The sequence below is a fragment of the Scyliorhinus torazame genome, chromosome 29, assembly GCF_047496885.1.
Source record: "Scyliorhinus torazame isolate Kashiwa2021f chromosome 29, sScyTor2.1, whole genome shotgun sequence".
Lineage (NCBI taxonomy): Eukaryota > Metazoa > Chordata > Chondrichthyes > Carcharhiniformes > Scyliorhinidae > Scyliorhinus > Scyliorhinus torazame.
In genome coordinates this window covers 8740641-8761353 of record NC_092735.1, presented here as the reverse complement: position 1 = coordinate 8761353, position 20713 = coordinate 8740641, and the positions used below count along the sequence as shown (strand labels likewise).

General features: G+C 51.9%; 1 protein-coding gene and 1 long non-coding RNA gene across 3 annotated transcripts in view; one reads left to right on the top strand and one right to left on the bottom strand.

Annotated features, from left to right (window-relative positions):
• LOC140403840 (galanin receptor 2b-like) overlaps positions 1-14032 on the bottom strand; it is a 61168-nt gene extending 47136 nt beyond the window's left edge. Inside the window, exons 1-2 of the mRNA XM_072492023.1 lie at positions 13766-14032; positions 3893-4295 (exon numbers count right to left, since the gene is read on the bottom strand). Coding sequence (XP_072348124.1) covers positions 3893-4239 — 347 coding nt within the window. The 5' untranslated portion in view covers positions 4240-4295; positions 13766-14032. The remainder of the gene's footprint in view (positions 1-3892; positions 4296-13765) is intronic.
• Positions 1-20713, top strand: part of LOC140403725 (uncharacterized) — a 163805-nt gene that overhangs the window by 70154 nt on the left and 72938 nt on the right. The window lies entirely within an intron of this gene.

The following is a 20713-nucleotide window of genomic DNA, read 5'->3' as shown; positions in this document are numbered from 1 at the left end:
AAGCGGATATTGCAAAGGCCACGATGCGCGCCATCGACGAGTCCCTCCCCTTCCAAGTCGAGAGCGACGCATCTGACGTAGCTCTGGCGGCCACGCTCAACCAAGCGGGCAGACCCGTGGCCTTTTTCTCCCGGACCCTCCACGCCTCAGAAATCCGCCACTCCTCAGTGGAAAAGGAAGCCCAAGCCATAGTAGAAGCTGTGCGACATTGGAGGCATTACCTGGCCGGTAGGAGATTCACTCTCCTCACTGACCAATGGTCGGTGGCCTTCATGTTCGATAATGCACAGCGGGGCAAGATCAAAAACGACAAGATCTTGCGGTGGAGGATCGAACTCTCCACCTACAATTATGAGATCTTGTACCGTCCGGGGAAGCTGAACGAGTCGTCCGATGCCCTATCCCGCGGCACATGTACCAACGCACAAGTGGACCGTCTCCAAGCCCTCCACGAGGACCTCTGCCACCCGGGAGTCACTCGTTTCTATCACTTCATAAAGGCCCGCAACCTCCCGTACTCCGTCGAGGAGGTCAGAACAGTCACCAGGAACTGCCAAATCTGCGCAGAATACAAACCGCATTTTTTCAGGCCAGATAGAGCACACCTGATAAAGGCTTCCCGTCCCTTTGAACGCCTCAGTTTGGATTTCAAAGGCCCCCTCCCCTCCACCGATCGCAACACGTACTTTCTTAACGTCATTGACAAATACTCCCATTTCCCCTTCGCCATCCCCTGCCCCGACATGACCGCGGCCACGGTCATTAAAGCCCTCTGCAGCATCTTTACTCTGTTCGGTTTCCCCGCCTACATCCACAGCGATAGGGGGTCCTCCTTTATGAGCGACGAACTGCGTCAATTCCTGCTCAGCAAGGGCATAGCCTCGAGCAGGACGACCAGCTACAACCCCCGGGGGAACGGGCAGGTGGAGAGGGAGAATGGCACGGTCTGGAAGACCGTCCTACTGGCCCTATGGTCTAGGAGTCTCCCGACTTCCCGCTGGCAGGAAGTCCTCCCGGATGCCCTTCACTCTATCCAGTCCCTGCTGTGTACCACCACTAACCAAACGCCGCACGAGCGCCTCCTTGTCTTCCTTAGGAAGTCCGCTTCTGGAACGTCACTTCCGACCTGGCTGGCAGCCCCGGACCCATCCTGCTCCGGAAACATGTGCGGGCGCACAAATCAGACCCGCTGGTGGAAAAGGTACACCTCCTCCACGCAAACCCGCAGTACGCCTACGTGGCGTAGCCCGACGGCCGACAGGACACGGTCTCCCTGCGGGACCTGCCGCCCGCCGGAGCTCCCCACACCCCCCCAACACCAATCACCACCCCCTCACTCCCGCCGGTGCACCCCACAGCCACCCCCTTCCCGGGGGGATCGGTTCTCCTCCCAGGCCCGCCCAGGAGTAAGGAAACAGGGATGGACAGCCCGATGCTCCCAGAGTCGACCAGACCCAAGCCTGCACCACCACCACCCGGGCTGAGACGATCGGAAAGGGCGACCAGAGCACCATCTCGGCTCATCGAATCGGTTTAAGTAATGTAAATAATTCTGTGGCCCAGTAAAAGCGGCATGGTTGTACATAGTTAATGGTTAAGGCACAATACCTACCCTGTAAACCCCTACCACCATACCACCCACCAGCCCACCAGGTTCCTTTTTAACAAGGGGTGAATGTGGTGGTATGTATTAGGGGTAATACGGTACACCATGATGCCGAGGGGCTATTGGTGGACAGATACTGGGTGCTGATTGGATCTGCCGCCTACTGGGCTCCACCCAGATAGGCGGGGTATAAGAAACCAGGTTCTCCCAGCAGCCGCATTCTGTAACTGAGCTGCTGGGGAACAAGTCTGCTCAATAAAGCCTCGATTGAGTTCTCTACGTCTCGCCTCGTGTGTTATCGATGGCGCCACACAGCTGTAGCTTGAAACTACCAGCAAGGGACAAATAAAGTGATGTCAATACCACTTTCTGGGCCAGTGGCAGTTTCTGCTTCTAAAGGTATCTGGGACAGGTGACAGAACACAAGAGAGCCTCCACCACAGGTAAGCTTATTAACCATTGTACACTGTGTGCTAATGTCTGCACAGGGCATGGTGGGCTGAATTGCCTCTGTCTGTGCACTATGATTATATGAAACCAAACCTGGATATCAGCCTCGCTCCAGAGTCTAAGGAGTGATACACAATGAATTACTCTCGAGACAAGGAGAGTCAGACTAATCGGCTTTAATCAGCTAGAACTGTTCCCAGCAGCTTCGATACAGAAAGTGAAGGCTGCTGGGACGGCATGGGTTCTTATACCCCGCCTCTCAGGGCGGAGCTACGTACGTTGGCCAATGGTAGACTCCTAGGTCTGGCCAATGGGCATCCACCTCTCCGGTACTGCAATACCTGGTATTACCACAAGGAGCGATGTATTTTTCCCTCTTTTTGACAAAGTGTTTCTCTCCTTCAGGGCTCACTGCCCTGTGCCTCCGATGGGGAAGATTCTTCAATGCGGCTGGAGCTGATGTCTGCTTATCTTATTCCTTCTCCTGGTGCCTGGACACTCGCCACCCCCCACCCGGGACAGAGTCACAGCGAACCCACACGGCCACTTGCTCCAAACAAATCCTCATACTCCAGCCTGCTGTCACTCTCCATAAGAGGCTGAATTCTCCGTCCTCTCCCGCCCCACGGCCTCGAGCTGCTCGGCGGGGCGCCAGTCGCTGTCAGCGGGATTAAATACTCCTGCCGCTTATCAATGGGATTTCCCATTGAAGCCCCCCCCCCCACGCCTTGGGGCAGGGGTGCGCTGCCGGCGGGAAAGAAGAATTCCGAGAGGTCGGGGAATGAAACGAGAAGAGGATTAAGCCATTTAACTCCACCTTCCCGCCTGATTCACCCAAACCCCTTGATTCCCTTCTCTCTTTCTACTCCAGCTTCTCTCTCGTGTGTTTATCCCGCTACCTGTAAAAACATCTCTGGCTATTGACCTCAATTACTCTACTCTAACTTCTAACCGCATCCTTCCAACCATTCTTTCCCGAGGAAGTGCCTCGTGAACGCTTCATTGGATTTATTGGTGACTGTTCTGTCTCCCCAGTTGCACAATTTGAAACACAGAACACTCTCAGCATCGTGGAGAGGCAGTGGTATTGTCACTGGACTAGCAATCCAGGGACCCAGATTAGTGCACCAGGGACTGCAGCAGGTGGTGAAATTTGAATTCAATTTTTTAAAATCTGGAATTAGTGGTTAGCACTGCTGCCTCACAGCACCAGGGACCCGGGTTCGATTCCGGCCTTGGGTCACTGTCCATGTGGAGTTTGCACGTTCTCCCCGTGTGTGTGTGGGTTTCCTCCGGGTGCTCCGGTTTCCTCCCACAGTCCAAAGATGTGCAGGGTAGGCGGATTGGCCGTGTTAACATTGTCCTTTAATGTCTAAAGATATGGGCTGGATTCTCCGCCGGCGGGAGTCTCCGTTTTGCTGGCAGCCCGGGGGTTTCCCGACGGCGTGGGGCTGCCCCACAATGGGAAACCCCACTGACCAGCCGGCGTGACGGAGACTCCCGCCGCCGGGGTGAAGCGGAAATGCAGCGGGGCGGAGAATCCAGCCATGGAGGCTAGCAGGCGGGGTTCAGTGCCCTTTCGGAGGCTCGGTGCAGATTCAATGGGCCGAATGGCCTCCTTCTGCACTGTAGGCATTCTATGATTGAGTCAGCGAAACAATTGTCATGAAAACTAGTCTGCTTCACTCATGCCCCCTTCGGGAAGGGATGCGGTTGCCTCTAATAAATGGCCAAGCATCCACTGGGGGCGGGAGTTCCAGGAACACTTGATGCGGACAGCTGACTTCCCAAAAATTATAAAACACATGACACGGACAACATGGGGTGTGGACTCACCTGTCGACAGACACAGAAGCCAACGTGAAGCTACTAGCATACATGGTGAGGTAGATGACAAAGTGGACCACTTTGCAAATGAATGTGCCAAAGAGCCACCCGTCCAGGGTGTAGATGGTCGCTTGAAAGGGGACACAGAAGATAATGAAGAACAGATCGGCTATGCTTAGGTTTAAGATAAAGAGATTGGTTGTATTGTAACTCATCCGCCCATTCCTCAGCAACACTGCCAGCACTAGCCCATTCCCTACAATTCCAAGAAGGAAGATGAGCGAAAAGATGACTGGAACTATGATGCTCGCAGGCAGAAAATCAGGATTTTCGGAGATTTCCCAGTCGTCTGCCATGTTGGACAGCTGGTTATCTGGTGGGAGGCTTCAACAAGAAGGACGTTGACGAAATTCTGCAAAAAAAAGACATTGAACAATGAAATTAAAATAAACATGGGGCTCAACCTGTGATATCTTTCCAGTTTGCTAATTACAAAATGACCTTCAATGGTTCAGTGAATAGATTCACTCTTTCATGTGAGATATTCAGCTAATGCCGAGCATTCATTCCCAATCCATGTTCAGTTAGTTGAGTCCAAGTGGGGATACCTCTCTTCCTCCTAAAACTAGAGAGACGGTGGGGGGAAATTCCCAGCTGGAAAGGGTTGTGCGTGTGAGGATGAGATTAGGCTCAGCCGTGGTGCCTCCCCCAGTCAAACAGCCTTCTCTGAAACGCAATGCCCAGGCTGGCTCAGAGAGCACAGCCAGTGTGGCGAATTGCTGGAAACCAGACATTGCCTGTGGAATCGTAATCCAAGAAGAACTCACCCCCCCACCCCCACGCTGCATGTCTGTGCCTGTCTGTATATCATCTGCATGTCTGCATATCATGACATCCGCATTTATTACTTCCACAGGATTTTAAACTCGAAAGGCTTGAACACCAGTGACTTAGAAAGTCACAACACAGTCACGATGGACTGAACACTCGCCTCCTTCTGTGTCGAAAGGAGACCAGCTGGTCACACAGTCCCTGCTGGTCCCACAGACCCTGCTGGTCCCACAGCCCCTGCTGGTCATACAGCCTTTGCCGGTCCTACAGTCCCTGCTTGTCCCACAGCCCCTGCTGGTCCCACAGACCCTGCTGGTCCCACAGCCCCGCTGGTCCCACAGAACCTGCTGGTCCCACAGCCCCTGCTGGTCCTACAGCCCCTGTTGGTCCCACAGCCCCGCTGGTCCCACAGCCCCTGCTGGTCCCACAGCCCCGCTGGTCCCACACCTCTGCTGGTCCCACAGACTCTGCTGGTCCCAAAGCCACTGCTGGTCCCACAGCGCCTGCTGGTACAGCCCCTGCTGGTCCCACAGCCCCTGCTGCTCCCACAGCCCCTGCTGGTCATACAGCACTGCTGGTCCCACAGCCCCTGCTGGTCCCTCAGCCCTGCTGATCATACAGCCCCTGCTGGTCCCACAGCCCCGCCGGTCCCACAGCCCCGCCGGTCCCACGGCCCCACTGGCCTCACAGCCCCTGCTGGTCCCACACGCCTGCTGGTCCCACAGCCCCTGCTGGTCCCACAGCCCCTGCTGGTCCCACAACCCCTGCTGGTCCCACAGCCCCTGCTGGTCCCACAGCCTCTGCTGGTCCCACAGCCCCTGCTGGTCCCACAGCCCCTGCTGGACCCACAGCCCCTGCAGTCCCAAAAGCCCTGCTGGTCCCACAGCCCCTGCTGGTCCCACAGCCCCTGCTGGTCCCACAGACACTGCTGGTGCCACAGTGCCTGCTGGTCCCACAGCCTCTGCTGGTCCCACAGCCCCTGCTGGTCCCACAGCCTCTGCTGGTCCCACAGCCCCTGCTGGTCCCACAGCCCCTGCTGGACCCACAGCCCCTGCAGTCCCAAAAGCCCTGCTGGTCCCACAGCCCCTGCTGGTCCCACAGCCCCTGCTGGTCCCACAGACACTGCTGGTGCCACAGTGCCTGCTGGTCCCACAGCCCCTGCTGGTCCCACAGCCCCTGCTGGTCCCACAGACACTGCTGGTGCCACAGTGCCTGCTGGTCCCACAGCCTCTGCTGGTCCCACAGCCCCTGCTGGTCCCACAGCCCCTGCAGTCCCACAGCCCCTGCTGGGCCCACAGCGCCTGCTGGTCCCACAGCCCCTGCTGGTCCCACAGCCCGTGCTGGTCCCACAACTCCTGCTGGTCCCACAACCCCTGCTGGTCCCACAGGCCCTGCTGGTCCCACAGGCCCTACTGGTCCCACAGTCTCTGCTGGTCCCACAGCCCCTTCTTGTCCCACAGACCCTGCTGGTCCCACAGCCCCTTCTGGCCCCACAGCCCTTGCTGGTCAAACAGCACTGCTGGTCCTACAGCCCATGCTGGCCCCACAGCTCCTGCTGGTCCCATAGCCCCACCGGCCTCACAGCCCCTGCTGGTCCCGCAGCCCCGCCGTTCCTGCAGCCCCGCTGGTCCCACAGCCCTGCTGGTCCAACAGCCCCGCTGGTCTCACAGCCCCTGCTGGTCCCTCAGTGCCTGCTGGTCCCACAACCCCTGCTGGTCCCACAACCCCTGCTGGTCCCACAACCCCTGCTGGTCCCACAGCCCCTGCTGGTCCCACAGACCCTGCTGGTCCCACAGCCCCTTCTGGCCCCACAGCCCCTGCTGTTCCCACAGCCCCAGCAGCCTCACAGCTCCTGCTGGACCCAGAGCCCCTGCTGGTCCAACAGCCCTGCTGGTCCCGCAGCCCCGCCGGTCCCACAGCCCTGCTGGTCCAACAGCACCGCTGGCCTCACAGCCCCTGCTGGTCCCACAGACCTGCTGGTCCAACAGCACCGCTGGCCTCACAGCCCCTGCTGGTCCCACAGCACCTGCTGGTCCCACAACCCCTGCTGGTCTCACAACGCCTGCTGGTCCCACAACCTCTGCTAGTCCCGCAGCCCCTGCTGGACCCACAGCCCCTGCAGTCCCAAAACCCCTGCTGGTCCCACAGCCCCTGCTGGTCCCACATCCCCTGCTGGTGCCACAGTGCCTGCTGGTCCCACAGCCCCTGCAGTCCCACAGCCCCTGCTGGTCCCACAGCCACTGCTGGTCCCACAGCTCCTGCTGGTCCCACAGCCCCTGCTGGTCCTACAGCCCCGCTGGTCCTACACCTCTGCTGGTCCTACAGACTCTGCTAGTCCCACAGCCACTGCTGGTCCCACAGCGCCTGCTGGTCCCACAGCCCCGCTGGCCTCACAGCCCCTGCTGGTCCAACAGCCCTGCTGGTCCCACAGCCCCTGCTGGTCCCACAGCACCTGCTGGTCCCACAGCGCCTGCTGGTCCCACAGCCCCGCCGGCCTCACAGCCCCTGCTGGTCCCACAGCCCCTGCTGGTCCCACAGCCCCTGCTGGCCCCACAGCACCTGCTGGACCCACAGCCCCTGCAGTCCCAAAACCCCTGCTGGTCCCACAGCCCCTGCTGGTCCCACAGCCCCTGCTGGTGCCACAGCTCCTGCTGGACCCACAGCCCCTGCAGTCCCAAAACCCCTGCTGGTCCCACAGCCCCTGCTGGTCCCACAGCCCCTGCTGGTGCCACAGTGCCTGCTGGTCCCACAGCGCCTGCAGTCCCACAGCCCCTGCTGGTCCCACAGCCACTGCTGGTCCCACAGCTCCTGCTGGACCCACAGCCCCTGCAGTCCCAAAACCCCTGCTGGTCCCACAGCCCCTGCTGGTCCCACAGCCCCTGCTGGTGCCACAGTGCCTGCTGGTCCCACAGCCCCTGCAGTCCCACAGCCCCTGCTGGTCCCACAGCCCCTGCTGGTCCCACAGCCCCTGCTGGCCCCACAGCACCTGCTGGTCCCACAGCCTTGCTGGCCTCACAGCCCCTGCTGATCCCACAGCCCCGCTGGTCCCACAGTCCCTGCTGGTCCCACAGCCTCTGCTGGTCCTACAGCCCCGCTGGCCGCACAGCCCCTGCTGGTCCAACAGCCTCTGCTGGTCCCACAGCCCCGCTGGCCGCACAGCCCCTGCTGGTCTCACAGCCCCTGATGCTCCCACAGCGCCTGCTGGTCCCACAGCCCCGCCGGCCTCACAGCCCCTGCTGGTCCCACAGCCCCTGCTGGTCCCACAGCCCCTGCTGGCCCCACAGCACCTGCTGGTCCCACAGCCTTGCTGGCCTCACAGCCCCTGCTGATCCCACAGCCCGCTGGTCCCACAGTCCCTGCTGGTCTCACAGCCCCGCCGGCCTCACAGCCCCTGCTGGTCCCACAGCCCCTGCTGGTCCCACAGTTTCTGCTGGTCCCACAGCCCCTGCTGGTCTCACAGCCCCTGCTGGTCATACAGCACTGCTGGTCCCACAGCCCCTGCTGGTCCCACAGCCCTGCTGGTCCCACAGCCCCGCCGGCCTCACAGCCCCTGCTGGTCCCACAGCCCCTGCTGGTCATACAGCACTACTGGTCCCAGAGCTCCGCTGGTACTACAGCCCCTCCGGCCTCACAGCCTGGTTGAGGCTGAGAGGAGATAAGCTATGATCGCATTGATTGGCTCGAGGGGCTGAATTGCCGATTCCGGCTCCTAGTTCTTATGTTGTGCTCTTATCATTAATCTTAAAAGAAATGTTAAGGCTCTGTGTATTTGTCAAGAACTATTTTACGACATTCTGTATCAGGCAGCTGATGCAAAAGCACAATGTACGTAAAGTCTGCAGTGAGCTTTTAAACGGCAACAAATTAAATTGTTAGTTGGTCTGATAAAGAAACCCTTTGATTTGCGAATACCTTTCCTGACTTACTGTTGTGCCAGACAATTTTCCTCTCATTCCTGCCCCTTCCCCATTTTAATACTGTTAATCTGCAAAACAATTTATAATAATGAAACCAGCAGAAATTACAAATAACAATGAACCAATCAACGGAGATTAATTTTTAAAGCCAAAGAGAATAGCTACTAAATGTTTCATTATTAAGTAAGTGTAACACCTCACTGTCATAGAATCATATGGGATCAGGGGTGAGCTGGCAAGGTGGATGCACAACTGGCTAGGTCATCGAAGGCAGAGAGTAGCAATGGAAGGATGCTTTTCTAATTGGAGGGCTGTGACTCGCACCGCAGGGATCAGTGCTGGGACCTTTGCTGTTCGTAGTATATATAAATGATTTGGAGGAAAATGTAACTGGTCTGATTAGTAAGTTTGCAGACGACACAAAGGTTGGTGGAATTGCGGATAGCGATGAGGACTGTCGGAGGATACAGCAGGATTTAGATCAAAGAACAAAGAACAAAGAAAATTACAGCACAGGAACAGGCCCTTCGGCCCTCCCAGCCTGCGCCGATCCAGATCCTTTATCTAAACCTGTCGCCTATTTTCCAAGGATCTACTTCCCTCTGTTCCCCGCCCGTTCATATATCTGTCTAGATGCATCTTGAATGACGCTATCGTGCCCGCCTCTACCACCTCCGCTGGCAAAGCCTTCCAGGCACCCACCACCCTCTGCTTAAAAAACTTTCCACGCACATCTCCCTTAAACTTTCCCCCTCTCACCTTGAAATCGTGACCCCTTGTAATTGACACCCCCACTCTTGGAAAAAGCTTGTTGCTATCCACCCTGTCCATACCTCTCATAATTTTGGAGACCTCAATCAGGTCCCCCCTCAACCTCCGTCTTTCCAACGAAAACAATCCTAATCTACTCAACCTTTCTTCATAGCTAGCACCCTCCATACCAGGCAACATCCTGGTGAACCTCCTCTGCACCCTCTCTAAAGCATCCACATCCCTCTGGTAATGTGGCGACCAGAACTGCACGCAGTATTCCAAATGTGGCCCAACCAAAGTCCTAGACAACTGTAACATGACCTGCCGACTCTTGTACTCAATACCCTGTCCGATGAAGTCAAGCATGCTGTATGCCTTCTTGACCACTCTATCGACCTGCGTTGCCACCTTCAGGGTACATTGGACCTGAACTCCCAGATCTTTCTGTACATCAATTTTCCCCAGGACTCTTCCATTGGCCGTATAGTCCGCTCTTGAATTAGATCTTCCAAAATGCATCACCTCGCATTTGCCTGGATTGAATTCCATCTGCCATTTCTCTGCCCAACTCTCCAATCTATTTATATTTTGCTGTATTCTCTGACAGTCCTCCTCGCTATCTGCAACTCCACCAATCTTAGTATCATCTGCAAACTTGCTAATCAGACCACCTATACCTTCGTCCAGATCATTTATGTATATCACAAACAACAGTGGTCCGAGCACGGATCCCTGTGGAACACCACTAGTCACCTTTCTCCATTTTGAATCACTCCCTTCCACCACTACTCTCTGTCCCCTGTTGCCCAGCCAGTTCTTTATCCATCTAGCTAGTACACCCTGAACCCCATACGACTTCACTTTTTCCATCAACCTGCCAAGGGAAACTTTATCAAATGCCTTACTGAAGTCCATGTATATGACATCGACAGCCCTTCCCTCATCAATTAACTTTGTCACTTCCTCAAAGAATTCTATTAGGTTTGTAAGTCATGACCTTCCCTGCACAAAACCATGCTGCCTATCACTGATAAGTCTATTTACTTCCAAATGTGAATAGATCCTATCCCTCAGTATCTTCTCCAACAGTTTGCCTACCACTGACGTCAAGCTCACAGGTCTATAATTCCCTGGATTATCCCTGCTACCCTTCTTAAACAAAGGGACAACATTAGCAATTCTCCAGTCCTCCGGGACCTCACCCGTGCTCAAGGATGCTGCAAAGATATCTGTTAAGGCCCAGCTATTTCGTCCCTCGCTTCCCTCAGAAATCTGGGATAGATCCCATCCAGGCCTGGGGACTTGTCCACCTTAATGCCTTTTAGAATACCCAAAACTTCCCCCTTCCTTATGCCGACTTGACCTAGAGTATTTAAACATCCATCCCTAGTCTCAACATCCGTCATGTCCCTCTCCTTGGTGAATACCGATGCAAAGTACTCATTAAGAATCTCACCCACTTCCTCTGACTGCATGCATAAATTCCCTCTTTTGTCTTTGAGTGGGCCAATCCTTTCTCTAGTTACCCTCTTGCTCCTTATATACGCATAAAAGGCTTTGGGATTTTCCTTAACCCTGTTAGCCAAAGATATTTCATGACCCCTTTTAGCCCTCTTTAGTGCGCGTTTGAGATTTGTCCTACTTTCCCGATATTCCTCCAAAGCTTCATCAGTTTGAAGTCGCCTAGATCTTATGTATGCTTCCTTTTTCATCTTAGCTAGTCTCACAATTCCACCCGTCATCCATGGTTCCCTAATCTTGCCATTTCTATCCCTCATTTTCACAGGGACATGTCTGTCCTGCACTCTAATCAACCTTTCCTTAAAAGACTCCCACATTTCAAATGTGGATTTACGCTTAAACAGCTGCTCCCAATCCACATTCCCTAGCTCCTGCCGAGTTTTGTTATACTTGGCCTTTCCCCAATTTAGCACTCTTCCTTTAGGACCACTCTCGTCTTTGTCCATGAGTATTCTAAAACTTACGGAATTGTGATCGCTATTCCCAAAGTAATCACCGACTGAAGCTTCCACCACCTGACCGGGATCATTCCCCAATACCAGGTCCAGTATGGCCCCTTCCCGAGTTGGACTATTTACATACTGCTCTAAAAACTCTCCTGGATGCTCCTTACAAATTCTGCTCCATCTACGCCTCCAACTCTACATGAGTCCCATTCAATGTTGGGGAAGTTAAAATCTCCCATCACGACCACTCTATTGCTCCTACATTTTTCTGTAATCTGTCTACATATTTGTACCTCTACTTCACGCTCGCTTTTGGGAGGCCTGTAGTAAAGTCCCAACAATGTTACTGTACCCTTCCTATTTCTTAGCTCTACCCATATTGCCTCAGTGCTCGAATCCTCCATCGTGCCCTCCTTAATCACAGCTGTGATACCATCTCTGACCAGTAATCCAACTCCTCCACCCCTTTTACCTCCCTCTCTATCCCTCCTGAAGCATCTATACCACACTTGGAGTATAGTGTTCAATTCTGGTCGCCACACTACCAGAAGGATGTGAAGGATGAGAGGGTGCAGAAGAGATTTACCAGGATGTTGCCTGGTATGGAGGGTATTAGTTATGAGGAGCAGTTGAATAAACTCGGTTTGTTCTCACTGGAAGGACGGAGGTTGAGGGGCGACCTGATAGAGGTCTACAAAATTATGAGGGGCATAGTCAGAGTGGATAGTCAGAGGCTTTTCCCCAGGGTAGAGGGGTCAATTACTAGGGGGCATAGGTTTAAGGTGCGAGGGGCAAGGTTTAGAGGAGATGTACGAGGCAAGTTTTTTACACTGAGGGTAGTGGGTGCCTGGAACTCGCTACCGGAGGAGGTGGTGGAAGCAGGGACGATAGTGACATTTAAGTGGCATCTTGACAAATACATGAATAGGATGGGAATAGAGGGATACGGACCCAGGAAGTGTAGAAGATTGTAGTTTAGTCGGGCAGCAGGGTCGGCAAGGGCTTGGAGGGCCGAAGGGCCTGTTCCTGTGCTGTACTTTTCTTTGTTCTTTGTTCATAGAATTTACAAAGAAGGAGGCCATTCAGTTTACCAAGTCTGCACCAGCCCTTGGAAAGAGCACCCTACTTAAGCCCACACCTCCACCCTATCCCCGTAACCCCACCCAACCTTTTTGGACACCAAGGGCAATTCACCATGGCCAATTCACCTAACCTGCACATCTTTGGACTGTGGGAGGATCCGGAGCACCCGGGGGAAATTCACGCAGACACGGGGAGAACGGCAGACTCCGCCCAGACAGTGACCCAAGCCGGGAATCGAACCTGGGGACCTGGAGCTGTGAAGCAACAGTGCTAACCACTGTGCTACCGTGCCGCCCCCACTGTGCTACCATGCCAGACAGAGGACAGTTAACCCAGGACGTGTTAGACCATCGTGTCCTGCACCCAGCGATGAGTTGACCATGTTGGCTAACGGAGAACTTCTAAACAGGGTTGTGTGCCGGTAGCTGGTCAGGGTGAGCTGTCAGCCTCCAGACAAACACTCGTCCAGCGATTCAGGTGAGTGGCAATCTCACCATCCTGAAGAACAAGTCTCCCCCGGAACACCCGGACTCCAACAACTCACTTCCGCTTCCCCGTCACACGTATAACACTAGATGCCCCTACCAGCAATCTTAAATGTGGAAGTTGCAGTGAGAAATATTGACGTGTTCAATTAAATAAGAGCAAATTTACTTTTCAATCCCTCGTTTTATTTTTCCACCTCACCACAATTTTATCTCCATCTGTTAATGTGATTTACATTCAGCTACTGATCTTGATCTAATTATTGGGTAACATTACATTGGCTGTCTCTGTGCTGTCAGTGCTTTCACATACCTGTACATTTTTTATAACTAGGCACCTCTACTGGTTCTAGACATGTATTCTTAATCTATTTTCTCTATTAATTATTCAGCTGAATTTGTTTCCAGATCCCTCTCCAAATCCAGTTCCACAAACGCATGTTTTGCCATTATAGCCACACACAAATAGATAGCTACAGTTTAAACCTCGCACATCCACATAGATACATCCACAAAGATGGATTTAGCCAGCACACAAACATATTCTTACATATGCACTTAGAGAATATATACACTGAAACATACAGCATAGTATACACATATACATGCATATGTATATACATATAATGTATATATACATTGAAACATACAGAATGATACACACATGCATATATATATATATACACACATATACACGGTGCCTATGAAATTCAAACTATGTTTTTTTACAAAAAAACCCAATTTAAATTGTAAATAAAAACCCAAAGTGGATCTTTGCTGAATAAAACTATATATATTTCAGTTTAATAATCACAATTGGAGCCCTAGCAGTGGAATCTAACTTACATTCAGACTTGTCCGTCAGTGAATTAGACTTCAATCAATCGATATTCTGCAAGTTGTATTCAAACCATGCGGAACAGCCCTTGAGAACCACAATGTTGCATTTCACTCAGATAGCCAACATTCTCCTTTATTGAAGACTGCTTGCTGTTCCGTTCAATGGTCACATTTTCATTCCAGCATATTGCTGGGGGCTGAGGTGCCTGGTCGTTCTCAGTGGGGCTCAATGTTAACCACAGAAAGGACGCACCTTTCCCAATCGCCTTGTGCTGTGAAGAGGGAGTGCTGAATCAGAGCACTGATGAAATGGAAAGCAAATCAGAGTTAACTCCTTCACTGGCGCACTGCATCACACATCCTGTCTATAAGGATCAGTCAGCATCTTATTTTATTGATGGCCACGTCTGCCATGCCAATGGGCTCACAGGACAGAATTCTTCCTTTTTGAGACTAAGTGCAGTGGCAGGTGGGTCCGGTGGCAGGCGCCAGCTGTCCCACCAACCAGAATTTCAGGATCACCTGCTTGGAACCTCATTCTTTCTGCTCAAGCACGTTCCTCTCTGAGTTACCTGCTGGGCCGGAAGCTGATTCGCCCACCCGTCGTCAACTAGCAGGCTCGAAGGTTGCGGTGCCATATTTAAATACCAGTCCAGCCCATCCATCTTTGCCAGACCACGCAGGATGTCAGCAACCCTGGGGCAAAAAGAATAGGTGCCTCAAGCTGAAGGTTGGTCCTTGACTCAACAACCTCCCTCCCCCAAACCACCCCCCCCCCCCCACCCCATCACTCGCAAGGCCCAAATGTCTCACTTGCAACTGGAGTCTTCGTGCATCCCCCCATAGTAAGCAATGTGGTATCTCTTTGACCCCCTTGTTTGTGCGCCTCTCTCCCCTCGGTCATCCCTCTTCCTTCCGTTGTTCAACTTCTTCATCTGCCTCCCTGCCCCTCTGCCTGCCATCGTGAGCCCTCGACCACCCTCCACATTGCCTTCCCTTGTCTTTGCCCGGCCACACCAACATTCGGATCTTTGTTGCAGTGGCTCCACGAGTCGCACAGCACAGAGCTGTGTAGATAGATACTGGTGTGTGGTACCGGGGGAGGGGAGGTGACTCCAGTACTCCTTAACCCGATATTACTGATCCAATGTGGTGAGGCGGGGAGGGAAGGAGTGGAGGGGGGGTTCATGAGGCCAGCAGCACGGAGACGGAGGGCAGGAGCCAGTCTGCCCTGGCAGCACAATCGCAGAATGTTGTGGAACTCACCCCAAAATCTCCGGTGCACCGAGGGCCCGCGTTGTGCACACCACTCATTAGTAATTGGTTTGATGCCAATGAAATTTCCCACTGGCCTGCTGCAAGATTTGACAGGATTCTGGAGGGCAGCTGTTTTAATGAGCATTCATGAGATGCAAATGACATTTGCGTCACTTTCCAGCGGCAAGAGCCGCAATCCACCATTGGAGAGTTGCAAAGTGATTTTACGACTTTTTGCCTCGCGCCAAATTCACTGCTCCCTCCTGCCCACTATTCATTGTTTACTTCACCTTAAAATTGCATTTTTCTTCAAACCAGGTTATACATGATTCCCAGCTGAGAGGATAAAGCAGGCAACTTTCTCTCAGCCTTTTTATAAAGCTGGCTTTAGCTTAACTTCGAGATTGTGAGAGAATCTGTGTAGGTGAAGTCTTCTGATCTACTTCTTTTATCTGGAGTAATGTGCCCTCTCATTAATACAATGCCACACCCTCCTGATCTGTGGCTCAAGTCAGAAATTACTCGTGTGCGAAATGTCCCATTGTGAAATTCTGTCGAAGGAGCATTAACAAACTGGATTTGCTGCTAAGGAATAGTAAGAGCAGAGTCCATTTCACCCTTATCAGTATTGCAGTCAGGTGTTGATGCATAGAATTTCTTACTAAATAAATTCTCACTAATGTTGATTGCTTTCAGGCAGTGCATTCCAGATCATAACAGCTCACTGTGTAAAAACAATCCTCCTCACCTTACTTTTGCCAATGATCTTAAATCTGTATTCTCTAATGCTGGCCTAGCCAATAATGTCCACATCCCACGAATGAATAAAAAAGAAAAATTGCCAACATGTATGCTAATGGAAGTTTCTCTTCATTACTCTATCAAAACCCCTCATTATTTTGGCTTCCTCTGTTAAGTCTCCCCATAAACTTCTCTAAGAACTTACCAGTTTCTCTAAGCGGGAGTCTCTCATCCCTGGCATCATTTAGGTAAATGTCTCCTGCATCCTTTCGAAGGCCTTTGCATCCCTCTGAAAGAGTGGTCCGGCTTACTGGCCTAACCAGCGACTAATAAAGATTTGGAATAACCTTTTCTATCCTATCATAGAATCCCTACGGTGCAGAAGGAAGCCATTCAGCCCATTGAGACTGCGTCGACTCTCGGAAAGAGCACCCTACCCATGCCCCCTCCATGAACTCCCAGTTTCTGCACCTCATTTCACATTGTACCATTTAATTAATGCTGGCTCTCTGTATTTTTCCAAAATTCATCACTTCCAGTTTCTCTGCGTTAATTCAATTTGCTGTAAGTCTACCCTCCTGAAGCCTGTTGCCGTTAATATTTACTGTTGTGTCTCATCTGCAAAGCTTTAAATTATGTTGTTTATACCCAAGTCCAGGTCATTATATGTAGTAATGTCATAGGCAATATTTCGTAACGTGTCATCGATTTGGTACTTCAATCCATAGGGCGCGATTCTCCCAAAAGGGAACAACGTGACTCATGTTGATTAAGGGGCCTGGACGGAGAACGCGGCCGAGGCTGCACATAGCCCCATTTTGTACAGTACGAGCTCCACTAGCCGGAACTCCCAGTGTAGCGAAAATGGCATCCTGATCTCCGAGGACCCCCAAACTGCCCCCCGACCTCCCCCAGTTCAAATGCACTATGGGAGGGTCCCTGCCCTCCCCCCCAAAAAAAACATCCACAACGGGTAACCCCGGCATCAATCGCAGACATGCCCAACCAATGCCAACAGGCAGTTCCACCTTGGCCATGCCAGGCTGGCACCCAGGTTGGCACTGCCAGGGTGTCCAGGTGGCATCAGCAGAGCCAGGGCACCACCCAGCCTAAAGGGTATGCAGTTGTGGGCCTCCGACCCCCTGGGAGACCCATTTGTGGGGACCAGTGCTGAACGGTGCTCGCCCGAAGTCTCTGAGGCAAAGGGATTGATTCCCAAAGCCTCAGGTACCTTGGGAATCTGCACATTAGAGTGAAACTAGCTGTCTCTTGCGCTAATATGCAGATTTGCCCAAAAGTGAACCCGCCCATTGTCGGCATTTTACGAGATCGCGTTGGATATCGCGAGGCGTGGCGAGCCAGGTAGATCCCGGGAGCTGGATCTCCTGGCTTTCAACAGCCACACTGCGGCTTGGTGAGCTGCTTTTCAGGGTCAGATTGGGTGTTGGATCATGCCCAAAGGAGAAGTGCAGAAGGAGGCCATTCAGCCCATCGAGTCTGCAACGACTCTCTGAAAGAGCACTCTACTGAGGCCCACTCCCGTCCTATCCCTGTAACCCCTAATCCCACTTAACCTGCACATAGAACATAGAACAGTACAACACAGAACAGACCCTTCGGCCCTCGATGTTGTGCCGAGCATTGCCCGAAACCAAGATCAAGCTATCCCACTCCCTGTCATTCTGGTGTGCTCCATGTGCCTATCCCATAACTGCTTTAAAGTTCCTAAAGTGTCCGACTCCACTATCACAGCAGGCAGTCCATTCCACACCCTAACCACTCTCTGAGTAAAGAACCTACCTCGGACATCCCTCCTATATCTCACACCCTGAATCTTATAGTTATGCCCCCTTGTAACAGCTACATCCACCCGAGGAAATAGTCTCTGAACGTCCACTCTATCTATCCTCTTCATTATCTTATAAACTTCTATTAAGTCACCTCTCATCCTCCTCCGCTCCAAAGAGAAAAGCCCTAGCTCCCTCAACCTTTCCTCATAAGACCTATCTTGCAAACCAGGCAGCATCCTGGAAAATCTCCTTTGCACCCTTTCCAATGCTTCCACATCCTTCCTATAATGAGGTGACCAGAACTGCACACAATACTCCAAATGTGGTCTCACCAGGGTCATGTATAGTTGGGATTTGGGAGGAAACTGGAACACTTGGTGGAAACGTACACAGGCACGGGAGAAAATGCAAACTCCACACAGTCATCCAAGACCGGAATCGAAGCCGGGCTCCTGGCGCTGTGAGGCAGCAATGCTAACCACTGTGCCATCATGGCATCTACTTACTACAAAGTATTTCCTGTCCTTTGCAAATTTCTGGTGGTTTATTTTCCTTTTATTTGTTCCAAGGTCATATAAGTTACTGTAGCAGTGTTGCCCTCTTGGCTGCCATCTCCTAGCAGGTGCACTTATATTCTCTGAAGATTATGTGCTGGAGTGTCAAACATTGGAACACAAAGGCCATTCAGCTCTTTGAGCCTTTCCCCCATTCGATGAGGTCACAGCTAATTTGTAACTCATCCTGCCATGTCTCCATACCTTTCCTGCCAGCTTCTGGGCACGTGCCGTGGATGAAGTTACAGGAATGCTTTGTGGGAGAGGGAAGAGGACAGCATTGGAGCGGGAAGACCACGACTTTGCTCCAAAGGTTGGACGAGCACTTCTGCTTCTCCTGGACCCACAGCAGAAATGTTTTGCCTAACCTGGAGGGTCTGTTCATCTTAAGATGACCAGTAATGGACTTGAAAATGATTAAACGGTTAGGTATTGGGATATGGCAAAAGTGGTTTCCATCATTAGATGGCTTTATACAAAGCATTTTATTGAAATTTGTGAACCATCACAAAGAGAGTAAATCGGTCAATGAAAATTTGATCAGATGTGGGGCAGGAAACCTTTCGCAGGCTATTTGAACCAATCCATGAACCAATCCATGTATAAACTTTTTCTCCTGCCTTGCTTTAGCTCCAGATGAGTATTCCTGCCCTGGATGATGAAGTTGAACTCTTGCAGTATCTGAGTAACTGATAATTATCCCTGATGACTTCTGACAAGGAATTTTAAAATTCTTCATAAAGGCAGCACGCTGGCGCAGTGTATAGCACTACTGCCTCATGGCGCTGAGGTTCGATCCCGGCCCCAGGTCACTGTCCATGGGGAGTTGGCACATTCTCCCCGAGTCTGCGTGGGTCTCACACCCACAACACAAAGATGTGCAAGGTAGGTGGATTGGCCACGCTAAACTGCTCCTTAATTGGAAAAAAAGAATTGGGTACTCTAAATTTTTTTTTTTTAATTCCCCAGAGGTCAAAATCAAGTGGAATGTAATACAGATGCAATTTACTATTGTTCATTTGCACTTCTACCCAAGATCAATTTGACCCCTTTCCTATTAATAATTTCATGTCCCTAACTGCCTTCTTGTTAAAAATGCGTTAATATCTGCCATTGGAGCCGTTATGGCCACGTACATTGGCAGATTTCAGTCCCTTCGATCCGCAGTAGCCTCTGAACCTGAAAACACCAGTGGCCGTTCTGTTGAAACACCAGGGAATGAACTGGAAGGCTCTAGAAAACCATGCAGGACTGTAATACAACTGGTCCACTGACTGTGAAACGTTGCAGAAGTCCCTTGTATTTGCTTGGAAGGATCAGAAGATGCGGGCGGTCAGCATCACTTCGGCCCAAAATTCCGTGGTCAGTTATGGCAAATGTGGACCACAAACATGAGCTGTACCCACTGACAGTATCAAGAGCTGTTTGTCCCCCCAGAATTGGGTACATTTATTTACTGCAACATTTACCAGAGAGGTCATTGGTGTTAATTCCAAATGTTACAGTGATGTGCGAGGGGTGGTTAGAAATTAGTTTAGTGTTTATGAAATTAGTTCTGGCTGGAGATTGTAGCAGCTGGTGCTGAGCCAGCTGGTGCTTAGCTCATCCAGTCACTGTTGAGTGGTTTGAATGGTTTACCACAGAATATGCTGCCTGAATAGGGATGAGGACATTGTGACATTATCATGAATGTAAGAACTGCAAGGGTTAATGAAATGTCTAGATCCACCACTAGAGGGAGCTAGATTTACAAGTACATAAGCCATTGATGCTAAGCCTTGTGGGGAGATAGAGAAGTCCAGCAGACGGCAGTAGAGCAGAGATGCTGATTGACTGTTGCGGGGCAAATTTGCATACATCCGTTGTGCTCACCCTAACTTGAAGGTGGTTTGTGGAGGAGCTGTTGTCAAGTGACACTTAAACCCAAAACACTTCATCAGTGTTTCCCTCCCTACCCCCTCCTCTAACCAAAAAAAACAACCGCTGTAAAGATCAAGAGAAAGGCTCGAGGGCAGGTAGAAGTAGAAAGAAGTTGAACCGTGATGTCACAGCCTGCGGGTAAGGGATTGGCTGGTGACTGGGAGTAGTTTTTCTTTAATTTTCCCTCAGGTGCTATAGTGTGAGGCACAGGGGTTGCTGAGTGAGTGCTTGCTGAGAAGGGGAGTGAATAACAGGTAAGCTCTTTCTTTCTTTTTATTTTTTTATCTAGAGGGGGTGGCAGGGAAGGTAGTGCAATGTTCCTCCTGCAGAATGTTTGAGGTGAGAGACGCCGTCAGTGTCCCTGCTGATTTCATCTGTGGGAAGTGCGCCCGTCTCCAGCTCCTCAGAAACCGCGTTAGGGAACTGGAGCTGGCTGAACATCGGATCATTCGGGAGGCAGAGGTGGTCATAGATAGAAGCTTCAGGGATGTAGTTACTCCGAAGAATAAAGATAGATGGGTGACGGTGAGAGGGGCTGGGAGGAAGCAGTCAGTACAGGGATCCCCTCTGGTCGTTCCCCTTAGTAAAAGTATACCGCTTTGGATACTGTTGGGGAGGACGACTTACCAGGGGTAAGCCATGGGGTACAGGTCTCTAGCACAGAGTCTGTCCCTGTTGCTCAGAAGGGAAGG